The sequence below is a fragment of the Falco peregrinus genome, chromosome 1 (genome assembly GCF_023634155.1).
Source record: "Falco peregrinus isolate bFalPer1 chromosome 1, bFalPer1.pri, whole genome shotgun sequence".
Taxonomy (NCBI): Eukaryota; Metazoa; Chordata; class Aves; order Falconiformes; family Falconidae; genus Falco; species Falco peregrinus.
In genome coordinates, this window is record NC_073721.1 from 7,137,122 (window position 1) to 7,157,748 (window position 20,627).

Genomic DNA, 20,627 nt, shown 5'->3' on the forward strand with positions numbered 1-20,627 from the left:
CTAACCTGAAACAGATCGTCCCGACTCCAGCATATTGCTAAAATGCTGTATTTGCAATATACAGACTAAAAGTTGGGCAGAAAATGATGTGGTGTGTGTGCACAAGAGGCGAGTTTCCAATTATTATTATTTTTTTAAATTTATTTCAGAACTGAATTCTTTTCAGGACAAATGCCTCTCCTGAATCTTTTCCCATAGTGACTATTTAGCTGTGAATTGCATTACTGCACTAAAATTTCTGTCTTATAAGGCAGCTGTCTTAATTCCTTGACACATGAACCTGTTCTGTGTACTCCGTGCCCTTTGCAGTGTCAGCTTTGACTGTGTGCTCTAGCACCATCCCAGCTGAGAATTAGTTCTTTCTTTAAATCTCTCCAAAGAATTCTTCAGAGTTGCAATAGATGATTCTTGTGAAATGCAGGTTTCCCTGCCCGTGCAGTCTTACTTGGTTTGACAAGTAGAATACTCCATACCACTAGTGATTTATTTGCAAGAAGGAAATAAAATTGCATTAATCTGCGTGTATGTTGCTTGCAGACCTGGCTTGTTGGTGAAGCTGGTGCTGCTAAGGCTTGTTAGCGAGCCATTAGCAACCTGCAAGTTGCCCACTTTGTGGTAGCTACATGTTCCAGAACTCTTGCTTTTTCTGATTTAATCTACTTAATCCTGGGACAATCATAGGGAGAAAAGCTGGGAAGTAAATAAGAAGTATGTTCACTTCAGAATTGCTTAATTGGCATAGCTGTACCAGCAGGGTGCTTCAGGCAGGACCTGGTTCTAGGGAAGATACTAGTCCTTGGAGCAGAACCTACTTCGCTTGGAAGCTGCCGAATGACAGTACTCCTGAAAGCTGCACTCTAGCCCTCTAGCAAAGGCAAGAAGGGTAAGTGGTGCTGCACTCTGGCTACCTGATCTCCAAGCAGTGGTCAAAATAAAACCTATTTTTTAACTAACTTTGTAAGGAGGAGTGTGATAGGAGCAGAAACAGAGGGCTTCCAAATGTGTAAAACTTTCATGTTAGATCACTGTCTATGTCTTTCAGTTTTATCAGCTCTTCAGTTTGTCCCATCAGGCAGGCTAGCTGACGGAAACAAATTCCATTTATATAGCGTGTGGTAAAATAGGAAGAATGGGCCTGGTAACTATCTGTACCGCTGTGCGGGTGATCCTAATGCAGCCTGTCCCGTAGGGACCGACCCCTTGAGCAGCCAGCCAGCTGACCACTGTAGTAATGACCTATGACTGTTTATTCTTCTTCTTCCCTTTAAATAGTTCTCTGTATTAAAACCGTGTATTTCCAGCATTGTGTATGACCTACATAGTCATAGAGGTCAACTCTTCTATGGTGAAGCTCTGGGCTGTGCATTGATCGAAAGTTGTCTTGAGCTTTGTGGAGTAGAGAGGGAGCTCATAAGAAGATACAAGGTAGGATTACAGTTTTGGCTTTATCGTAACTTTAGTTGAGAATTTAAATTCTTGGTAGTTTATTTTCCCAGCTACTAAATAAGTATAAATAAGCTGAATTAAAGCATGTTTAAGACCTTCAAGCATGTAGGAACACTGGAATACAGGGTTCTGTTGGTTTGATTCTCGAGAAATCAGTGTTGTGCTATTTACCCAAGAACAGCAGCTTCTAGTTTGAGCAGCCTGGAATCCTGTCCTTTGGAAACGGTTGATGTATTCTTCTGCCGCTATGTCAGTGTTGCCATGTGCCGGTTTCCTAATCTCCGATGCAGGACAAAATGAGTGGAAACTACTTAAGGTTTCTAGTATTTTGCTTTCTATCAGTAGCTGGGAGGCAGCTGTTTGAAAGCTCTGTCAGTCTCCACCAACAGCAGCTGGGCCTCAGGAAATGAAAATTTTTCCTGTGTATTTGCACGTCTCAGACTGCAAAAGAAATACCCATCTCCAGGCCCCAGAAGACCTTGTTTGAATACAATTCTGCATGTAAATCAGCTACAAATCCTCCTCCAGTTACAGCAGTTATCAAACCATCATACAAGATACAAGACAGAAAATAACCTGTAACTTGACTGAGGGAAATCCTGGTAGGTATTCGCTGTATTTCAGCGTATCATTGGGTACAGAATGCCTGTCTGTAAGGCTAATGCTAAGGAACCCTGCTGCCATAGAAGTGACAAAGTTCAGCTTTCTCCGTCGGAGTAAATGAAGGAGCAGGGGCTGTGTGTCTGAAGGGCAGCTTGGTCAGGCACAAGGCCAGGAGAGCTGTACCCTCTCTGGGTTGTGAATTAAATAGCAGCAGGCAGCAAGGTGCTCTAAAAGCTGCGTTTGGAGGTCTGTGGGAGTAGGTGGAAAGAATTGAGGGACCCCATCCAAATTTATTTATTTTTTTACTTTTTAAACCCAAATTGTGACTGCTAATTTGTGAAATCTCAAATGACTTTCTTTGAGTTTCCCTTTCATTTCTGGGGGTGTGTGTGTGGGCTGGGGGTGGCTTTTTTTCGAATCCAGGTGTAGGAATGTTTAATTTGCTCTAAGTCTTGGAGTTTGTGTATCTGTCATGAATAATGTTCACATTGTGATGTCTGATTTGTCTTACAACAGTAGTCTCGTTGTGTTTGTTATGTTCTGCTGTGTCTGAGAATTTGAAGATAAGATATTTATTATACAGATAAATACAAATAAGTCAAAAGCGTTGCCTTAACGGTGCCAGCAGCCTTGGCTAGGGTTACTGTTTGGAGAGGAATGATTTACTGGGTTTTGGGGCCCAAAAGAAAGTGAAGGGAGTAGGAAAACCTTCACACTAGAGATGCTAAGTCTGTAAAGAGCTGTTAACATTACAAAATATGGTTTCAAGTTGTGCTCAAATCTGATTTGTAGTGTATACTCGCAGTTCTCAGTGGCACATTTCTGCCCTGTGTTTGTTCTTTTTTTCTGTTTTTTAAGTATCCGAGCCTTGTGCAGTCCACTGCACCAGAGTTACAAAGTCTTTGTCAGCTGGTAAAGACTAAGAGAACTCTTCCCTGCTCTTAGTGGCTAGGTTGTCCCTCTCAGCCACTGAGGCAGTATATAGCTTTACCTGATACATTGAATGAGGCAAAATTCCAGTGTGGAGGGTGTTGACTTGACCTTTTCATAGATGCAGAAAAGGTAAACAAGGCTTAATTGTGATCCTCCTCCACGATATATTTTAAGAATGTCAAATACTGCTGAGGTGGCAAAACTCTCATTGTGTCAAAACACAGTAACTGATAATTTGTATCAAATAAAGTAAATTCCGTACGTTTAGGCAGAACAGTAGATGGAGTGTCCCCACTTCTGTATTTGGACTACTTCTGTCAACAAATGCAATTATTGGCAACTGTACTGGAACACAGTAATGTATTAAGGTGACTAAAGCTGCAAAAGGAAGAATCATTCGGTACCGGTAAATATAAACGGTGGATTCTGGAAGCACAGCAGCAGCTTTCTCCTAGTTAGGCAGCTCACAGTGAGGTTATTACTTTCTTAAAGGCTTCACCTGTGTCTCTTGCTTTTTTAATCAAAACTAAAATCTCATTGGAACTGGTTCTAATCTGTGATGAGTTAACAGGCTATCAGGGCTGCACAAGTTCAGTGTTGAACTCCCTCTTGGCAATGTAAAGGACATCCTTTTTTTTTTCTCGTTTATTGTTCTGTTAGTTTTTCCAAGTGCAGGAAAACAGTCACAATAAATTATTTTCTCAGTCCTTTTTTATTTTTTGTGTGGACTAGTAAATTGACTTGGATACTGTATGTCTAGGACCTTTTTAAAATTCAGGCAGTTGAAGCATTTAGGAAAAACAAGTTAAAACTGAAACTGTTAAAATGTCATGTGTATGTATCTCCTTGAATTGTTGTGCATTATAGCTGCTTAGGCATCTGACCTTCTCCAAGGGTCTTGCTTTGTTTCTGGTTTGCATGGTCTGCTGCAAAGTCCATGGTGATGGCTGGGTAGTTGATCCTCCTCTGAAGGATCTCTGAACGCTGTGCTGCTCTGGGTCATTATTGTGAAAGAAGAAATGGAGATACCAGGAAACAACACAAAAAGGCAAACTCCTGCAAAATCCTTCAGGACTCTGGGACTAAACGTGATTAATTTGTGCTGCCACCATCTTGGTGTTTTTCCTGCAAAATTTCTTCAGGAATGCCTAGCTCTGCTCTTTTAAAAGTCATGTGCTTGTATTAGGATCAGGATTTTGTGGGTACTCAGCTAGAAGAGGGTTTCTTTAAGTTGTGTTTGCTTTCGTGCTGAAAAAAATTTTGTAGAGGGTAACATTTATTTGTTGATGTGTAACAAAGAATTCTGCTAAGGCTGGAACATTATAAGGAGATGGGTTTTAAATTTTGTTTCCCTTCTTTCTCATCTTGACAGCATTTGAAATTACTTTGTTTTTTCTTCCAAATAAGAAATGATCTTTGTGACTGTAATTAACTACACTTTTCCCCTCCACTCCTGTTTTGGGGGTTTCTTTTCCAGTAGCGCAACCCTGCCAGGAACAACACTAGATCGTGGTGCTGTTCTCCTCGTCATGAGATGGTAGGCTGTTTTTGGTGTTCCTCCTCTGCAGTGCCAACGCTTTGTCCAGTTCTCTGAGCTGCTTCAAGAAGCCCCGGTTTGGCAAGATGCATCGATGTCTTGATACTTGCTCAATGGCATCCACTACTGTCATGTTCTTGTAAATCATCAGGTAAGCCAAGACCAATGTGGCTGAGCGGCTGCGGCCCATAGCACAGTGAACCAGAACCTTGTCTGTGGAAACAAAGAGAAATGACGCAGAGATGATGCTGGGGAGTTTCTTTTTTTGACAGTGAGGGTTTCTGCAGTGCCCCAGCTCTGTTTGGCAGTCTGACTACCCATACCAGCATTTTTGTAACGCCCATCTTTTTCCAGGTGTAAATCTTGTTGCAGTGGCTGAACGCTATCGACACTGGACATTACCCATTTAATCCTAAACCAGGTATCTTTGTACTGTTTGTGTACAAAGGTTGCAGAGAAGGCCTGGGGGCTGTAGCCTTGCATGAGGTAGTGTAGCAAGTTCCGCTGCAGCCTGATTGTATGTGCCTCACCAGCAGCACGTATGTAATTCTGTGTTTGGGCATAGCAATCAGAGCACAAGGGTGTGGGAGGTTGGGTCTGCTGTCGGACTGCCTTTCCGTGGGGAGAAATGGGATGCACAGAGGTGTCTTTCTCGGGTCTACTAGCTAGACAGAAAAACTAACAGAATGTGATTATTTTTTGTTCTGACAGTAATGTCCTTCAAGATCTAGATTGCATCACTTGATGCCCAAATACTTGATTTGTAAATTAGAGCTAACAAGGGTTTTTAAGGCTCGGTGATATTTTTGAGGACAGAGGATAAGAAAGGCCACAGAAGTTAACAGGCATATAACAGGAAGGATAGAAAGAAACCAACTATTAAACTGTAGAAAAGCTTCTACAGAAAACTGGCTTGTCACCCTTACCCTGTTGTGTTGAATGAAAGTAACATTTCAGCACCGCCTCCCTGCATGTTTTATATGATCATCTCCTCGCAGTAGTGGCCTGCCTCGTATGCTGTGAACGCAGAGTCTTTGCTAATAGTTTTCATCTGTGAATAAATGTGCCTCAAGATTTAGCTTTGTGACATCGCTTGGTTTAACTTTGGACTTTCATAGGCAGATAGTCCTTGGCTTCAGGTACTAGCAAGGACGTAAGCCAAAGTGGAACCTTCCCCATTTGCTGTGTCGGGGGGAGGTGGAGGAAGAGAACAGTAAGTGGGTTCAGGTCTGATTGACAGGTTTTGAAACACTTCAGAAGATTTCCAAAAATGATTCGGAGCCCTTGAGGGGGTCTCACAAAGGGTTGAACTGCTGAAGGAAGTAGATTTGGAGCACTCTCTCTAACACCCTGCTAAGCTGAATTGCCACAGGAAAAAAAAAAAAAATCCTATCAGGGCCAATAATAGTTTATCTCTGTCAGCTATGCCTAGTGAGAAGTGTTGGGTGCAAAGCTATGGCTCCTGCCGATTAACTCCTTTGCTTCCAGGCACAAGAGGATGTCTTGGCACAAGCAGCATTGCTGTGTAATGGATGCATCAAGAATTGCCAACAGTAGAGGATTAATGGCTACAGTCTGCATCCTAATCCCAGCAGATAGTCTTAGAGGCATCTTGGCAAAATTCCAGTCTCTCTGATAACTAAAAGTGCTTCTTCCTCTCCTGGAAAATGATAATCCCTTCTATTATTACTGCAAATATTTGAAACGGATGGAAACTCTCATTTGTTCAGCCCTTCATGCTTCTCTTTAGAGCTTCCCACCTTGTAAATGGGTTGCTGTTGAGGTGATAAAATACATGATAGGACAAGGAAGGCTTTGCTTTGTGTGGGTGGCAAATGCAGGGGATCTAGGAGAAAATGTACACTTTCATTTTGTGTTAACAAAGGCGAGAAATGGCCATACAATTTGCTGAAATGCCCCCTGGTTGTAGTAAAACGACGTCTGTCCTTTCCTGGGTGTGAATAGTCAAGATGTGAGTGACTGTTAGAGCAAAACACGGGTACTATTCTGCAGAGCCACGTCCCCTCTGTACTATTTTGTAGTCTCTTCAGTTCTGACCTGAGGACCAGTCTGAACCTTTCCCCAAGAGGGAGTCTGCTCTTTGATTCTGACTGCTTACATCCTTCAAGCTGTGGCTGAATAAAAAATACCGGTGCACAGAGCCAGAGGTCTGCTCAGTGGTGACAGGTCCCTAAACTGTTCTGGTCATTCAGCTTGGGTTTGTGTTTCTTGGAAATCTGTCTAGATTCAGCAGTCCCCTTTCCAGAGTCACACGGAGTGATGAATGTGTCTTTGGTCAAATGCCTAGAGTCTTTGTCCCACGTGTTTCTTCCCACATTGCCTTTTTTATCTCCATCTTCAGTGTATTTTTTCCCATTACATGTTCACAGGAAAGCAAAATGCTATTCCCCTCTATTTTACGTTCCGAGGAACTAAGACACCAAGGGAATGATTACTAAAGCCACAGCATAATAGGGAGCTTAAAAACCTCTTAAAATACTGTCTTCCTTCAGGTGAATCAAGCCTCACTGACTTAAAATTTAAGCTGTCCTATGGTCTGAATTGCATGTTTTGGGTGATAGCATGCATAATTGTGAACAGTTTGAGTTTGCCTCTAAAACTTATAACTGAGCTGCTTTCACTGTTCTGAAGTCCATCTGCCCATGCTTAAACTCTGCAAATCCTGCTCTGATCAGGGAGTTTCTTGGCTATCACAAAGGTGGTTTCAGTGGTTGTCAGAATTACCCTGTTAGGACTTACTTTGACAGCATCCAAATTGCCAAGCTTTCTGGCCTGTAGCAGAAAGAGGCTTCTTCATGGGCATGACAACTTGTTTCCATAACATTGACTGCTGAGCATCTTCCCAGCAGAGAGCTTTGGGTGAAGACATCAATCTATTCAGTGATCTGATCACTTGGGTGGCTGAAGGTCACACCCCAGGCGGTGTCATACAGCCCAATTAAATTCAATAATACATACGTTCTGTTTACAAAAGTAGAAAGTTTTTTTTTCTTTTTCCCCTTTTCCCTCACTTTGCATTGGCTGGGTTCTAATGCAAAGTAGCAAATGACTGTAATTGTGTTACTCATCAGAAGCATTTAGCATCCTATACCGAAGTGCCCTGTTATTACCACTGGAGGTAACTACTCTGTCACTCGCTATCAACTGCTGTGCAGGAATCTGGATGCTCTTTGTCAGGAAAATGCCAGAACAGGCCTTCCATTAGGCACTTGAAACACAGAGCACCTTTCTACACTAGCTGTGTATTCATAAATACTGCATTTATATCTTTGGAGGAAAGCACTAGTTACTTGTTCCTAGTCTTCTGTGAGTGTAAGAGTCTTCAGTCTGCTCTTCAGCTTCTGGAGTCATCCTGTGGTTCTACAAATGCATAGTGGAAAGCCGTTGTCATGCATTCAGCCTCCATCTTTTCAGGGGCCATTCAGATGTGCCTTTATGCATATCTTTGGCTGGGATCGGAGATGTACATTTAGTGTTATTTTGCTCCATGAGAAAGTTAAGAGCTTGCTCTTTTTCTTCATGGGCATTATAGAACATTCTTTTTTTTTATTGATCTCCACCAGAAAAGATCCTATCTATTTTGTGTAGAAACTGTGTGAACGTGGCAGGCAGCACGCAGCTACTGAAATGATTGCAGTTGGTAGTATCTACGTAAATGCAGATTTTTTTTGTTTTGTAGAAGTTCATCCAGTGGCTCTTTGTGCTCTTGTGTTTGAGTGCTGGACTGGTGCTTGATACAGTCTCAGAACTTCCTGGACTTTGATGTGATTTTGGAAAGAAAAGGTGAATACCCCCACCCCTGTCTCCTCTTTCCCTGCCCCAGTATTTATTGGGATGCAAGGTGTTTTCCTTGCCTGTGCTGCTTCCCTTGTGCTTGGTTCTTTACCTCAGTACAGCAAAGGTCTTGCAGGAACGGGCGGGTGGTAGGAGTGAGGAAGTCTGCATTTCTTACTTCAGCTCCTGCAGTCTGGCTGTGGCCCCTGGCCCCCAGCCGTGGCTAGACAGGGTGCGTGTTAGCTATCCGCTCCTGCCCAAAGGCAGTGCTTCAGACAGACTTTTTTGAAATGCCAGGTTCCTTTCTTCCAAGCACGTGAGCTCCTCAAGCAGTTTCGCCTGCTATTAGGACTTTGATTTTTAAAACCAAACTGCTTTCAAGACTTTTTCCTGAACGAGGGAAGGGACTGTCGCTGTAGACTCTTCTTGCTGAAAGGATAAAGTTATAAAGATCTGGCTGGCTACTGGGGGCAAGCCAGGCAGTAGCTGGCTACAGCTGAGCTAAACAGCCAGGAACAGAAGCTGACATGAGGCTGGAAACTCTATATGTGACCCTCTGATATTAAGGTCTTTATAGGTCAGCAGGAAAGTTAAGTTTCTCTGCTGGTTTCCAGTAAAAGTTTCTCTGCTGGTTTCCAGTAAAATACCCTGTAGAGATTTCTTTTGTTGTTGTTAAAAAAAAAACAAAACCCCAAAAAACAACAACAACAAAAACCAAAACAACAAAAACAGAAAACAAAACGATAAAAAAACAGTTGTGTGGGGATGGAGTAGGAGTAGTACTGAAAGCCTGTGTGAGGCTTAGGCTTGTAGCACTTCACATCAGTGTAAAGCTTTCTGATGGAACGCTGCTGGAGGTCAGCAAATAATGAATTGTAGTAATCAAGCTGAGAAATTACAAAGGCTTTAATGAAATGTTTCTAGACCTCAGCTCTAAGTTGTGTGGGTCCGCTGCTGCTTGGAAGATGGCACAGAGAGAAATTTTACAGCTTGGGGTAGATCTGATGGCCAGGTGGGAAGATGGATTTTGTTCGTAGAGTGGATTGAGTGCTGCAAAGCACGAAGCTGTGGAGTTACAGCCTGGAATCTCTGCAGAGCACTCGGGTTCCACTCCCACCACTATGCAACCAATATTCATTAAACCTTTCTTAATGGGGACTAATTTGAGGAAAAGACAGCTAATTCGTGGAACTTCTGCAGTGTCCAGTTGTCTCTGATGTGTTTACAAAGGAGTCAAAACAACAAAAAAATCTCTATCTGATGAGAGACCTTAATGCAAGCTGCAATGTGGACTTCTGTCAGCGCTGGGTAAGGGGCTCTCGGACTGGTACTAGCTCTGCAGCGAGAATGGTCCTAGTTACATGACTACCTTCTCTTAAACTAGTTCCCTGTTACTAGTTTCATATTCTTTGTTAAATGGTATTGGACTTCTTTCATTCCCACCAGGTTGAATGCCATGGAACTAGCTTATAGTCAGGTAAATACTGTACTGTTTTTACCCATTTTCAGCACCCTCCTTACTTCTTTCATCCTGAAGTGCATTATCAATGAATTTAGAAGCTGAGTAAAAGAACTGGCTGAGCTTGAAAGTGGGGAGATCGTCCGCTTCCACTCCATAGTACTCCACAGTCATGTCGTGATAGTATTCTGGTCCTGTGTCCACGTTCCGCTGACCATGGGCTGCGTTGAGGATGTGGGTGAAGCCCGCCTTCTCAAGGCTGTAGCGATCTAATGCAGTTTTCCTGTTAAAACAAGAGCTGTCATGTAAGTGAAGAAGCTTCTCACTCAGCAAGCCAGGAAAAAAAAAATCTCTGATTTGGTGTGTTCTAAATGTTAATGAAACTGATAATGCTTCAAAAATGCATCATTTACCATTGTGAAGATCTTAAGATACTGTCATTCAGAGTGAATGATCCTTCTGGAGTTCGTAACTATCTCTCCCAGGTCCTTAGAGCACCTTAAAAATTAATTTATTTTCCTGGTGCCTTTGTAAAGTAGGCATACTGGCTTCTATCCATCTTGTACAAGAAGAAACTTGAGATACAGAAAGAAATAGAATGAATTATTTAAAGTCATAAAAGCAAATAAGTGGCAGAACTTGAAATAGGACCCGTGAATGCTGCTTTCCCCTTCTGTCCCATCAATTGATATTGCAGAAGTAATAAAAGAGTCAGTGATATGTGAGTGCTAAGTTCATCTGGGATTCAAAAAGAAGCTTTTCATCCCTAAAAGAAGTTACTGAGGTTTTTTTCTCTATTTTTATTTTTAAAAATAAAAAAAAAATTAAAAAAAAAAATCACCCTTCTGTGATCACAACTCCCTATCAGGTTTCCTTTTGCTGTCATGTTTGGTTAAAACAGAGATCTAAAGCAAAAAGAACTAGATATGGAAATAGGATATTAGCCTTCAGTGAAAGCTGAAAGTCATATATTTAGACAAATACTCTTAATTTATTCTTGTCCTCTGTTCCCTTGGACAAGAGAAGTCAGATAGGAGAGAAAAATCCTAGTTTTTTGTGTGCCCAATACACACGTAGCACTTGCTGATGGCTTGAAATGCCTCAAAAGCGCAGAGTTTGTGGACAGGCATGTAGAAACTTTTTGTTGTTCCATTACAGAAGGCTTTTAGTTTTGAGAAGTTTTGTTCTGGAAAAGCTGTCGGGTTTCATTAGTGCCTAGCTGGTACCGAGCTTTTTGCAAAAAACTGTGCAGGCTTTATTCTGTTAATGTATTTGCACATAACTACTGCTTCCATAATTAGTGCATGATGTGCAACAGCTTTTTCCAGCCAAAAATACCTCTCTCCATGAATGTTTCCTGAACATTTCAATGTGTAAATGCAGCTGCTGTCACACAGGACAGCGTGGGCTACCTGTTGTGTTTCATAAATTCTAGTGGTTGACAGCTCAGAATAGCTTGAGGTTGGCTCCACCTTCCCAGCTGCTGCCGAAGTCAGAATCCCCCTTTGAGCGGTCAAGAACATAGTGATGCGAGAGTTTAGCTGGGTATGGGTGCCGAAGGTCCTGCTTATGCTCACTCATCTTTAAATTAAGCTCATGACAATTAGCTGTTCTGAGTAGGTATTCCTCCCTGCAGAAAATTCCTTTCTGAACAGGCATGATGTCTTGACCCTACTGGCATTTTTGCCATGAAATGATGTCCCAAGTCTCCTATGTGGTGATTTGAAAAGTAAATAAAAACTCCCAGTTAGTGTGGTGATGTGTGCTGAAGGACAGAGAAGCGGCAGCATCTTGCTGGTGGTGCTGTGACTCGCCACCTTCACCGCGTGTTAAATAATGCTCGCTTCTTCCCGTTGTATTCCTGTGGCAGCGATTCACCTAGAAAAGCTTGGGTTCTTCTCCCTCCTTTTAGGAGATGTGTGCCTTAGGATTCTTTTCAGGTGCATAAACTCCACACACTTCACCAGCTCAGGCACTTCAGTTCTGGATTGTAAGGATGGCCAGTACTTAAAAGTACCTCAAAAGTACTTAAAAAATAAGTAATTAAAAGTACTTAGGAAAACCAGATTAAATGTCCTGGCCAAAGAGTAAAGGTGCAATGAGTAATTACTTACTTTTGGTTTTGATGTGCTTAAGGTGAACTACAGATTCTGCTTTCAAATAGTCGTTATTTTCTTCTGCCTCCCGGATGCTGGGACAGAGGAAAGCATTTTCCATTTAACAGACTTGGCCCAAAGCACGTATCCAACAACCATGGAAGACTGACGGTTTCAGGTCAGAGATCTTGGGCTCAACTGGAACCCCTGTATGCTGAATAGTGAGTAGGACAGCAGTGTAGTTGGGGCTGGAGGAAAAATAAGGCTTTTGACAGGCTGTGGATACTACTAGTTGTCAGCTGTTGCAAGCACTGCTCAGGCTAATAAATAGCATTTGAATTAAATGATGAAGTTGTTCCAAGCAAGGGCCATGTCAAACAATAGGTCGCATGACAGTCATTAACATCTGACACACATTCATCTGAAATCCAGGTTTCCTGTCGCCTTGATTAGGTTCTCAGGAGATTGCCTTTTGACACAGTGGGTGCAACTAATGCGTTTGTTTCTGATGGTCACGCTTACAGTCTTGTTCTATGTCTTTTGATCTTCTTTTATTATTTTTTTTTTTAAATATTCGGTGGCCCAAGCATTTTGATAGGTATTCTGAAAGAAGGGATAACTTTCACTAAGTTACTGCATGAGCAATCAGCTCAGTCTGGCCAAGCTCCTGGGACCTTCCCCCTTTACCTCCCAGTCTCGCCTGTAGCTTCGTGCTGTGAATTTCAGGCCCAGAATGGAATTAATAGTTCTCATTTTTATTTAATCAATTCAAGCCAAGACAGTTAGGTGTTCATTTTGCCTCACAGTTGGCATTAGCCATGTTTTTGCCCTTGGCCTGTTAGAGTGTAACTTTGCCCAATGTAATGTTTTTCTTTATAATATGGTTGCACATTTTCTACTGACATTGCTAATCTGGAAAATTTACAGAAATGAATGCTCAGCGTTAAACACTCAAATCTGTTAAGATCGTGACATTTTCACTGGAATAGATACTCAGACTGTGCTGTGCGTAGGTGTTGTAGAAGCTGCTTAGCTGAACCAAGACCTAAAACGTTTGCCCTGGCTAAGTGGAGCAGGGTCAGTGGAGGTCCTGTGGGTGTGTGGCTTGTGCATCTGCAGGCTGAGCTATTGCACGTCATCTGTAACGAGGATGTCAAGTACCTTCCTTCCAGCAGGTACCTGGACAGTATTATTTATGGAAGGTTTTTCCCAGGGTTTCTAGTACATAATGTTGTGCAGACATCGGAGGAAGCAGTTACTGTGCAATACAAAATGGATTCACTGGATTGCAAGAGGTGCCTGCCTTTAGCATCTGCATCTTCTGAATAAAACTGAAATGACACTCGAGCAAAAGTGCTTGGTTTCAGACTTGGTATGGAGGTTAGAAAGCAGGCATGCTCTTTCTCTGTTCTCTCCCCCTAGTCTTGCACTTGCTAACTGTGTTTTCACAAAAAATCTCTACTGTTCTTTCAAAAATTGCCCTTCCCCCCGACCCCCACCCCCCACCCACACCTCCCTTATAAAATCTTTCCCCAAAAGCTAGGCAGACAGCCCAGCTGGACCAGTACTTGTCATACTTGGGCTTTTCTTTTCTTTTTCGCTCCCATCAGCCACCTTTTTACCTCGTACTTTGATCAAATACTGGTTGGCTTGGACTGGCTTTAGCCATCAGTGAACTCTGGCTTTGTGTGAAGGACTGCCTTGCTTTCTGACCTCAGTTGAATCGCTAATGTAGATGCCATAGCAGAAGCATCCCTCATTATCTGTTTACTTTAATCAGAGTCTTAATTTTTTGGGGTTTCAGCATGCATGGATACTCCTGGTCATGTCCCAAGGCGAGGGGAATGCTTTTGGTCTTCCTTGCAGTTTTTACTGTGCCTGAGGTATCAGTATTTCAGATGAAAGGAAGGAATAAATCAAGCATAAATATCTCTAAACATCCAATTTGTTGAGGTGACTAATAGCATAGGATCATTCAGGGGTATATGAATCATCTACCTTACTGGAGGATTTATAACTCTTATTTCTAGTTCACTTTCAGCTAGAAATGGCACAGATTTTTTTTCCCTTGCAATTGGCTCACTACAGAGTTTAATAGTCAAGCTCTAACAGTATTCCTCTCTTCCCTCTTTTTGGCTGCTGCTGTTTCCCAATACATTGCAATTAATATTTTCATTTTTGTGATTATGGTTGAATTTTAAGTAGCCATTGTGAAGAAGAGTTGGCTACAAATGCCAGTGTAGGTGAAGCCATAAACATTTGACGACTCACACAAAACAAAAACAATTGCAAATCTCCACCATCTGTGCTATTAGCATTTGATTTCCCTTTACACGGTGCAACTGTGGTCTCCAGTCTGTGCCTGGAATGTGTTCCTGTGCAGAGAAGGTGAAGTGTGGCACTGGGAGGTGGCAGTGAAAATTTCAGTGTAATTCAGTTTAGTAGGAGATGAACTGGGCAGATTGGTCCCGTGTAAAACTATCAGCTCTTCAGTTCGGAGCACATAAACATATGCTAAAAGTTAAGCATACCCAGAAGTCCTCCTCTCTACAGCAGAACATGTTAAGCAAAAGCTCGGTGCTTTGCTGAATCAGACCCTGCATTTACTGTAGGACAGATGGACTCATAAACATGTTTTTAAAGTTCTGAGGCAAGGGGGAGTACTTTGATATGGGAATGCCACCGAAATGGTGAAAATTGGAGATAAAAATCTCTTCACGCAGGGATATATCGATAATAACAGACTACCACCAAGAGGGAGAACGGACCCAAACAAAAATGTCATCTGTTTTCAGTCGGTTCCCAAAAGGCTATTTACATCTCGGGTTGTGCAAGGGCAAGTTAAGGGCTGGTCCAAGGCTTTAACTGTGCCTGTCAGTTTTAAAGCTAAGATTCATAGGATTAAAAGCAGGTGCTGCAGCAAACTCTGCCTTCTTCTGGAAGCAACAATGTAAGTAGCTGTAACACGAAAGAAAATCCTTCCTTTCAAGTTGCTGTCTGTGGCGTACCAAATCCCTTCTCTCTCATTTCAAATATACTGTTGTAGCAAGCATTAGTCCCAGCTGCTTTCATCGGGAAGTTGCCCAAACCGATGGAGCTGAAGCGCAGGAAAAGCAGCTTGTAGGCACTGCAGCCTGCGCCTCCACGTCAGGCATTAAGTGTACTAAGAACAGCTAACAAAGGGAAGAGAAGGTGGCTCACAATGAAAAGCCAAGTGCATCTGAAGGAAGGGAAGTAATCCACCAAAATGCCTTGGGAGGCTGCGGGCAGAGCAGCTTCCTCCATGGGTAAGTCAGCGCCTTACAGCTGGTACCGGTTAACCAGACAACTGGTATGCTTGTAAACTCCCTGGCAGAGCCACGTCTCTGAAGCTTCATGCAAAGGTTGAGCGATGCAAACATGTTTCAGTATGGACTGTTAAAGCCACAGATTGACATGACCCACATAGACAAAACTCGGGGAAATCTGAGGCAACGTGTAACTAGAAGAATAGTCTCTCTCAAACTTTTCCATTTTCTTAAACGCTGAAGGAATGATCGATGCAGGATGATAATTTACCAGATGGTCAGTGGCAGTAAGAAGCTTCCTTGAATATAGGCAATACTGACACTTTCTTAAGAAAATCTGGCAGTTCTCCCTTCTGAGGAGAGATGTTGCGAATTTCCAATAATACTGACCCAGTTTCCTTCAGCAACTCCAGCACTGAGGGAGTCTAGAGATAGTGTAGCATTGTATCCCCTTTTCCTTCTGAGGTGTTGCTCCATTTCTGTGGATGCCTCCTGTTCAGCATGAGTTACAAGAATTTTGAGGTACCATGGAAAAGACTGAATAGGATCTTGATCGTACACGGTAGAGAAAGATTTATGAGTCCATTTTCCTCTCACCCAGAACGGTGGATGTTGGTTTTGTAAGTGATACAACCTGGATGCAGGGAATGCCTCTCTGCTCTCTGTACGGTGAAGGCACCAAACGCCTGTGGTGTCATCGGTCAGTTCCTGCTCTTGGTTTTGGTCGCTCGCAGCGTTAGAAATCCTGTAGGCAGAGGTGGCATTGCGTGGGGAAGTGTTACTTGTCTTGGAAACCGTTGCTGCCATAAGAGGTTTATGGTCCGGTGTTACAGATCCGATTTTCTGGATTGTTAAAACTGTTGTTACAATTGGCAGGTTCTCATACTAACGGAGTTGAAACCTTGTCCTCAAGAGTGTTGTTATAATCTGAATCCGCATACGCTCCTATTTCTGTATGAATAATACTGGTGTAGATCCTAGGAGTTCATAATACTAAAGAGTGGGAGGTAACTATTTTCTACCCTGAGTGAGTCCCATCTGTTTTCTTCTACATTAGTATAAATTGTCGTTCTGCTTAGCTACCTGGAAAAAGCCATACCGTCTTGTTTTTTTCTGGAGCAAGGGAAAAGTAGAGAATGAGGTTTAGTTTGGCATGTATTTAAGGTTTAGTTACATATTTTAATTATCATACACTCCAGTGTGTAGGCTTGAGTTACTCTTGTGTCTTGTTGAACTTCACCTGTGCTAGTTCTCAAGACCGTAAGCCCTGGGGCTCAGCTGGGGCAAGCACAGACCTTGAAGTGCATGCTCAGTTCAGCTGCATATCCAGAAAATTACATTTTGTATTTAACCTGTAAGGTATTAAGCTCTAGAGGACTTGGTTTTCTCTGGGAGTAGTTTGGGAACACAGAAAGGTCTGAAGTTGTGACCAGGCCTTAAATCCTAATGACAGCTAGAGGACGGTTAAGAGGAAAGCAAAATCTTGGGAGGCCTTTGTCTTCAGCTGAAATATTCTTTGAAATTTAGAAATGTGGAACCGTGAGCAGCATCTCAGGTAATAAGGCGATCACTGAAGAGCTGCAAACTACAAGCTGTGCAACTGGCCGAGGTTTTCCCTGTGGTTGCAGTGAGCCAGGCAGGCTTGGGATTAGGCAGCAAAACTGCCCGTGCAAGTAACCTGGTGACCAGAGAGAGAAGGGAGCAAGGCAAAGCCGCTTTCTACCCCTTTAGAAGACGTCTAGATGTGAGGAGGATACACGCAAGCACTAATCCTGCTAGCAGATGAATCAAAATCTTGGCAAAGCATGTTTTATTCCTATCACTGGGCTGTCTCCTACGAGTTCCAGTGTCTGGTCTTTAAAAGTCCTTGGAACTTGCTGGAGGAAAATTTCAATTGGAGCTGAACACAGCATGTTATATTTTGAGGCTTTGATTATTCTGGGCCTGACAGGCTCATGGAGATTTCATTGCCTCTGGGCAACATCTGCAGCAAAGCCTTGTAACAAAAGGATTGAGTGGCCTCACAGGGCTCCTTGATAGCCTGTATTGCATTAGAAGGAAGATGTGGTTACGTAGTCAGGGTAATTAATTAGCATTTCCATAAGCAGTCACAAGTCCTGTTAACCTTGTAAATGCAGGAGGCAGGAATGAAGCACAGATGTAAAGGCTCTGAAGATAAACTCTGCATGTGTGTGTTCGCTGATTTTTGTTGATGAGCTCCACTAAATTCTTTCAAGATCAACCTTAATTTAGCATGGCTAAGGATGCAAATGCACCCAACATCTGTTCACGTCTCCATGGCAGCTCTTTGGCGACCAGTGCTACAGCAAGATCTTAAAATAAAACTACTAAAAAACCCTGCCACACTGAAGGGGGAAGCTGCTGGTCAGAAGTAAGATGTGGAGCTGGCTGAGGGAGGATATAGAGGTCCCTGGACTTTGCCTGCCTCAAATCAGATTTCAGTTCTGGCGATGAAAGCTGCACCTTGCCTGTAGACCAGTTCTCATCTCAGATTTTCTGCTACTGGGTGTTGAGTTGGCCCTTACCCAGCTGACCATAGTTGTTCTCTTTCAGGGAGCCCCATTTTCTGGTGAAGTTTTACTTCTGTTCACCCGCCACCTGCTCCTTAACATCTTTTTGCTTCTTCATCGGCTTTCTTGTTCTCTTGTCCCAGTCATGTGGGGAACCCGTTTCCCTTGAAGCGCCATTGCTTTTCCCTCCTGATTTGCCGAGCAGTCCCCTGCAGAAACCTGCTGCCCAGCGTAAGTGGATGCAGCTGCAGGTACCTCTCCAGGAGCCTGCTTTTCTGTTCCTCCGGTTAGTTTGTGCTAGCGCGGGCATGTGTGTGCGTGCAGAGTTGCACCTCCGAGCACCGATTGCAGTTGCAAGGTGGAGCAAGCCACTGCTGCAGGGACCCATACAGGAGAGAGTTGGGGGCTGGTGGTCCTGGGCTTGGAGACTGGCTGCCTGAAGACCTGCTGTCTCCTCAGGTCCCTTTGCTTGAGGGCAGAGCTGCAACTTCATCACAGAGCTGCGAGGGAAATTCTCTCAAGGGCTTCATTCACATTAATTTTGCTGGTGATTCTGGACGGGGAAGGAGCAAATAAATGCCAGAAGAGGTTGTTCTTTACACAGAGTCTTGAGTTTGAAAATCTAACAAGAGGGGCAGGATAGGATGGGGAGAGGACAGCTCAACCCCCTTTTAATTTGTTCCTGAGTCATTTGGCCAGGCTTTTCCCATGGCTTAATATTTTATTTTATTTTTTTTTTATTTCTGTCTCTTAAAGTAGGAGCCCCCGCTTGGTTAAAGCCCAGAAGTCTTATGTGTCTTTCTGTTGCCTCTGGCGCCACAGAAGTAATTGGTCGATGATATTAGGAGTCTTGTAACTTTCGAGGCTGTATATCTTTCCTTTTTTATAAGCTGGCAACAGATGAATTTTAGGACCTTTTAAAAAATTATTGAGAACTTTGGAGCCAGTGGGGCTCCTGCTTGTGCCTTACAGTGATGATGTAAAATAAATGTCATGTTAGTGCGGGGTGTAGAGGAAAATGGGAAGTGGACCAATAATGCCTAAGGGGTAAGAAAAGCTTTCTTGCTCTGCTCGGGGTTGGGGCTGGGGGATTTTCTGGTGGCTTGTCTCCCTGCTGCAGCACTCATCTCTGCTTGTCAGAATGGGCTGTGTCTAGTTCAGTCCTGTGCTCAGCGGTGCGAAGTCTGGTTTGTGGGTTTGGTTTGTTTCCAAATCACACTTGGTCTCATCAGCGAGACACGTCTGTGCTGCTTTGCCTTCCACAGGGTTCTGTTTGTTTTAATCTCTTGAGCGGTTTGGAGATGGGGAGTATTCCACGTACACAAGCAGAGGCTTGGGAATGCAGAAATACTGCTGCAGCTTGAGCTGTCCCTGCAGTCGCTTGATGAGAATTAAGTTTTAAGATTAAACAATCTAGGCTGCGGTCCGGCACGTCGAGGCCATGCCTTTCTGTCAGCGTAGCTGTGGAAGGACTTTCACTTCAAGATAAATGACAAGCTACTCCTTGAAATGAGCCATTTAAAAATAGATCACGACTAGCTTCACCCTCTGCAGCTTACTCTGGTGCCACAACTGCTCCTGTTACTCAGTCTGTAGCAGCAGACCCCGCTGCACTCAAGAGTATCTTTATCACCAATATATCTTTATGTGTGTGCACCTCTATCTTTGCAGGCCACGCCAGGCTCTGATTGCTCTGTTGTACTCTGTCATCTGTCAGTAGCTCAACAAACCTCATCATCACTGCTAAATACTAACAAGTGGGTAGGAGGAAGAAAGAAACACCTTGCTGTGTTGGTGAGCTTACTTAGTACAGCTTAGTTATCTTCTGTGTAGAAAAGATACACTACGTACACTTACTCATCTGCTGTGTAGAGAGGTGCAATGTACGCTTATCTGCTGTGTAGAGAGGTGCAATGTACACTTACTCATCTCCAATGTAGAGGTTGGGCCAGACTTCATTGACGTGAGTGTACTTTGGGCATCCTTTCCAGAAGAGTCGCTCCAATTCAAATGCACCTGGGGTACAGTAATCCTCCTCAGGATCTACTTTGATTGCTGTGTATGCATTTTTCTTCCCAGCGTTCAAATCTGCTGATGACATCTTGTCCATGGAGTAGTGCGCTCAGGATGTCCAAGGAACTGGAATGCAACCAAAAAAAGAATGTTAACCCGAGGAAGCACAAAGCAAGCGACTTCTTCTCCAGTTGTGGGACATGGGGAGCAGCACTGGCCAGGTGTGATGGGGCTCGGGAATGAGATGAGGTGAATGTACCTGCTCGGTGGGAGCCACAGACTTGCACCTGGATTTCTGCCTCCCCTGAACTAGGCGAGGAATATTTTGTTGGATGAGCTCACTAGCAACGGGAACAAAAGCCACAGGTTTGTGACCACTGCAGTTTGGTCTCCACTGGGAACTTAGTTTCCTGGAAAATCCACTGGTAAGGATTTGGTAGGTCTGGCAGCACAATCCAAGGGATCTAGAGTGGCTAGGGGAACTGAGTGGGGGAAATATAAGATGTTTCTTTATTGTTAATGGTGAATCTCCTAAAGGCTTCTCTTTTATGTGATGATTATTTTTTTCCTCAGCAACACATGGAAATTAAACATGTCCATTCAGGTGAATGCTGGGGGTACCTGTTTTATATCTTAGCGCAGCCCTGCACACTGAGCCTCATGGGCTTTTTCCAGGAATGAGAGTTTGCCTTTTTTGCAGCACTACTGACTGATCGACTCCATATTTTTAGCCAGGAGGGGCTCAAGGACTTCCTTGGCTTGGGGTTTGGTTTTTTTGTTTTAACCTAGGTGCACACATACCAAGTGGGTAGGAAGAAGTACTGATGAACACAGAGAAGGGAGCAATGGAGTAATGTTATCTTGTGGCTAAAATCAGAGTAACGTTAGCTCAGCCATGCTGTCAGAGCTGTGTTGCTTAGAACTGAC

The 20,627-nt window shown here is 43.3% G+C and overlaps 1 protein-coding gene across 1 annotated transcript; it reads right to left on the reverse strand.

Moving 5' to 3' along the window:
- Positions 1–3,695: 3,695 nt before the first annotated feature.
- Positions 3,696–19,823, reverse strand: DUSP29 (dual specificity phosphatase 29). Its single transcript, XM_005243531.4, has 3 exons — positions 19,613–19,823; positions 9,836–10,056; positions 3,696–4,732 (listed from the first exon to the last, which is right to left on the reverse strand). The coding sequence occupies exons 1-3, from the start codon at positions 19,795–19,797 to the stop codon at positions 4,485–4,487; spliced, it is 654 nt and encodes a 217-aa protein (XP_005243588.1). The 5' UTR covers positions 19,798–19,823; the 3' UTR covers positions 3,696–4,484.
- Positions 19,824–20,627: the final 804 nt, after the last annotated feature.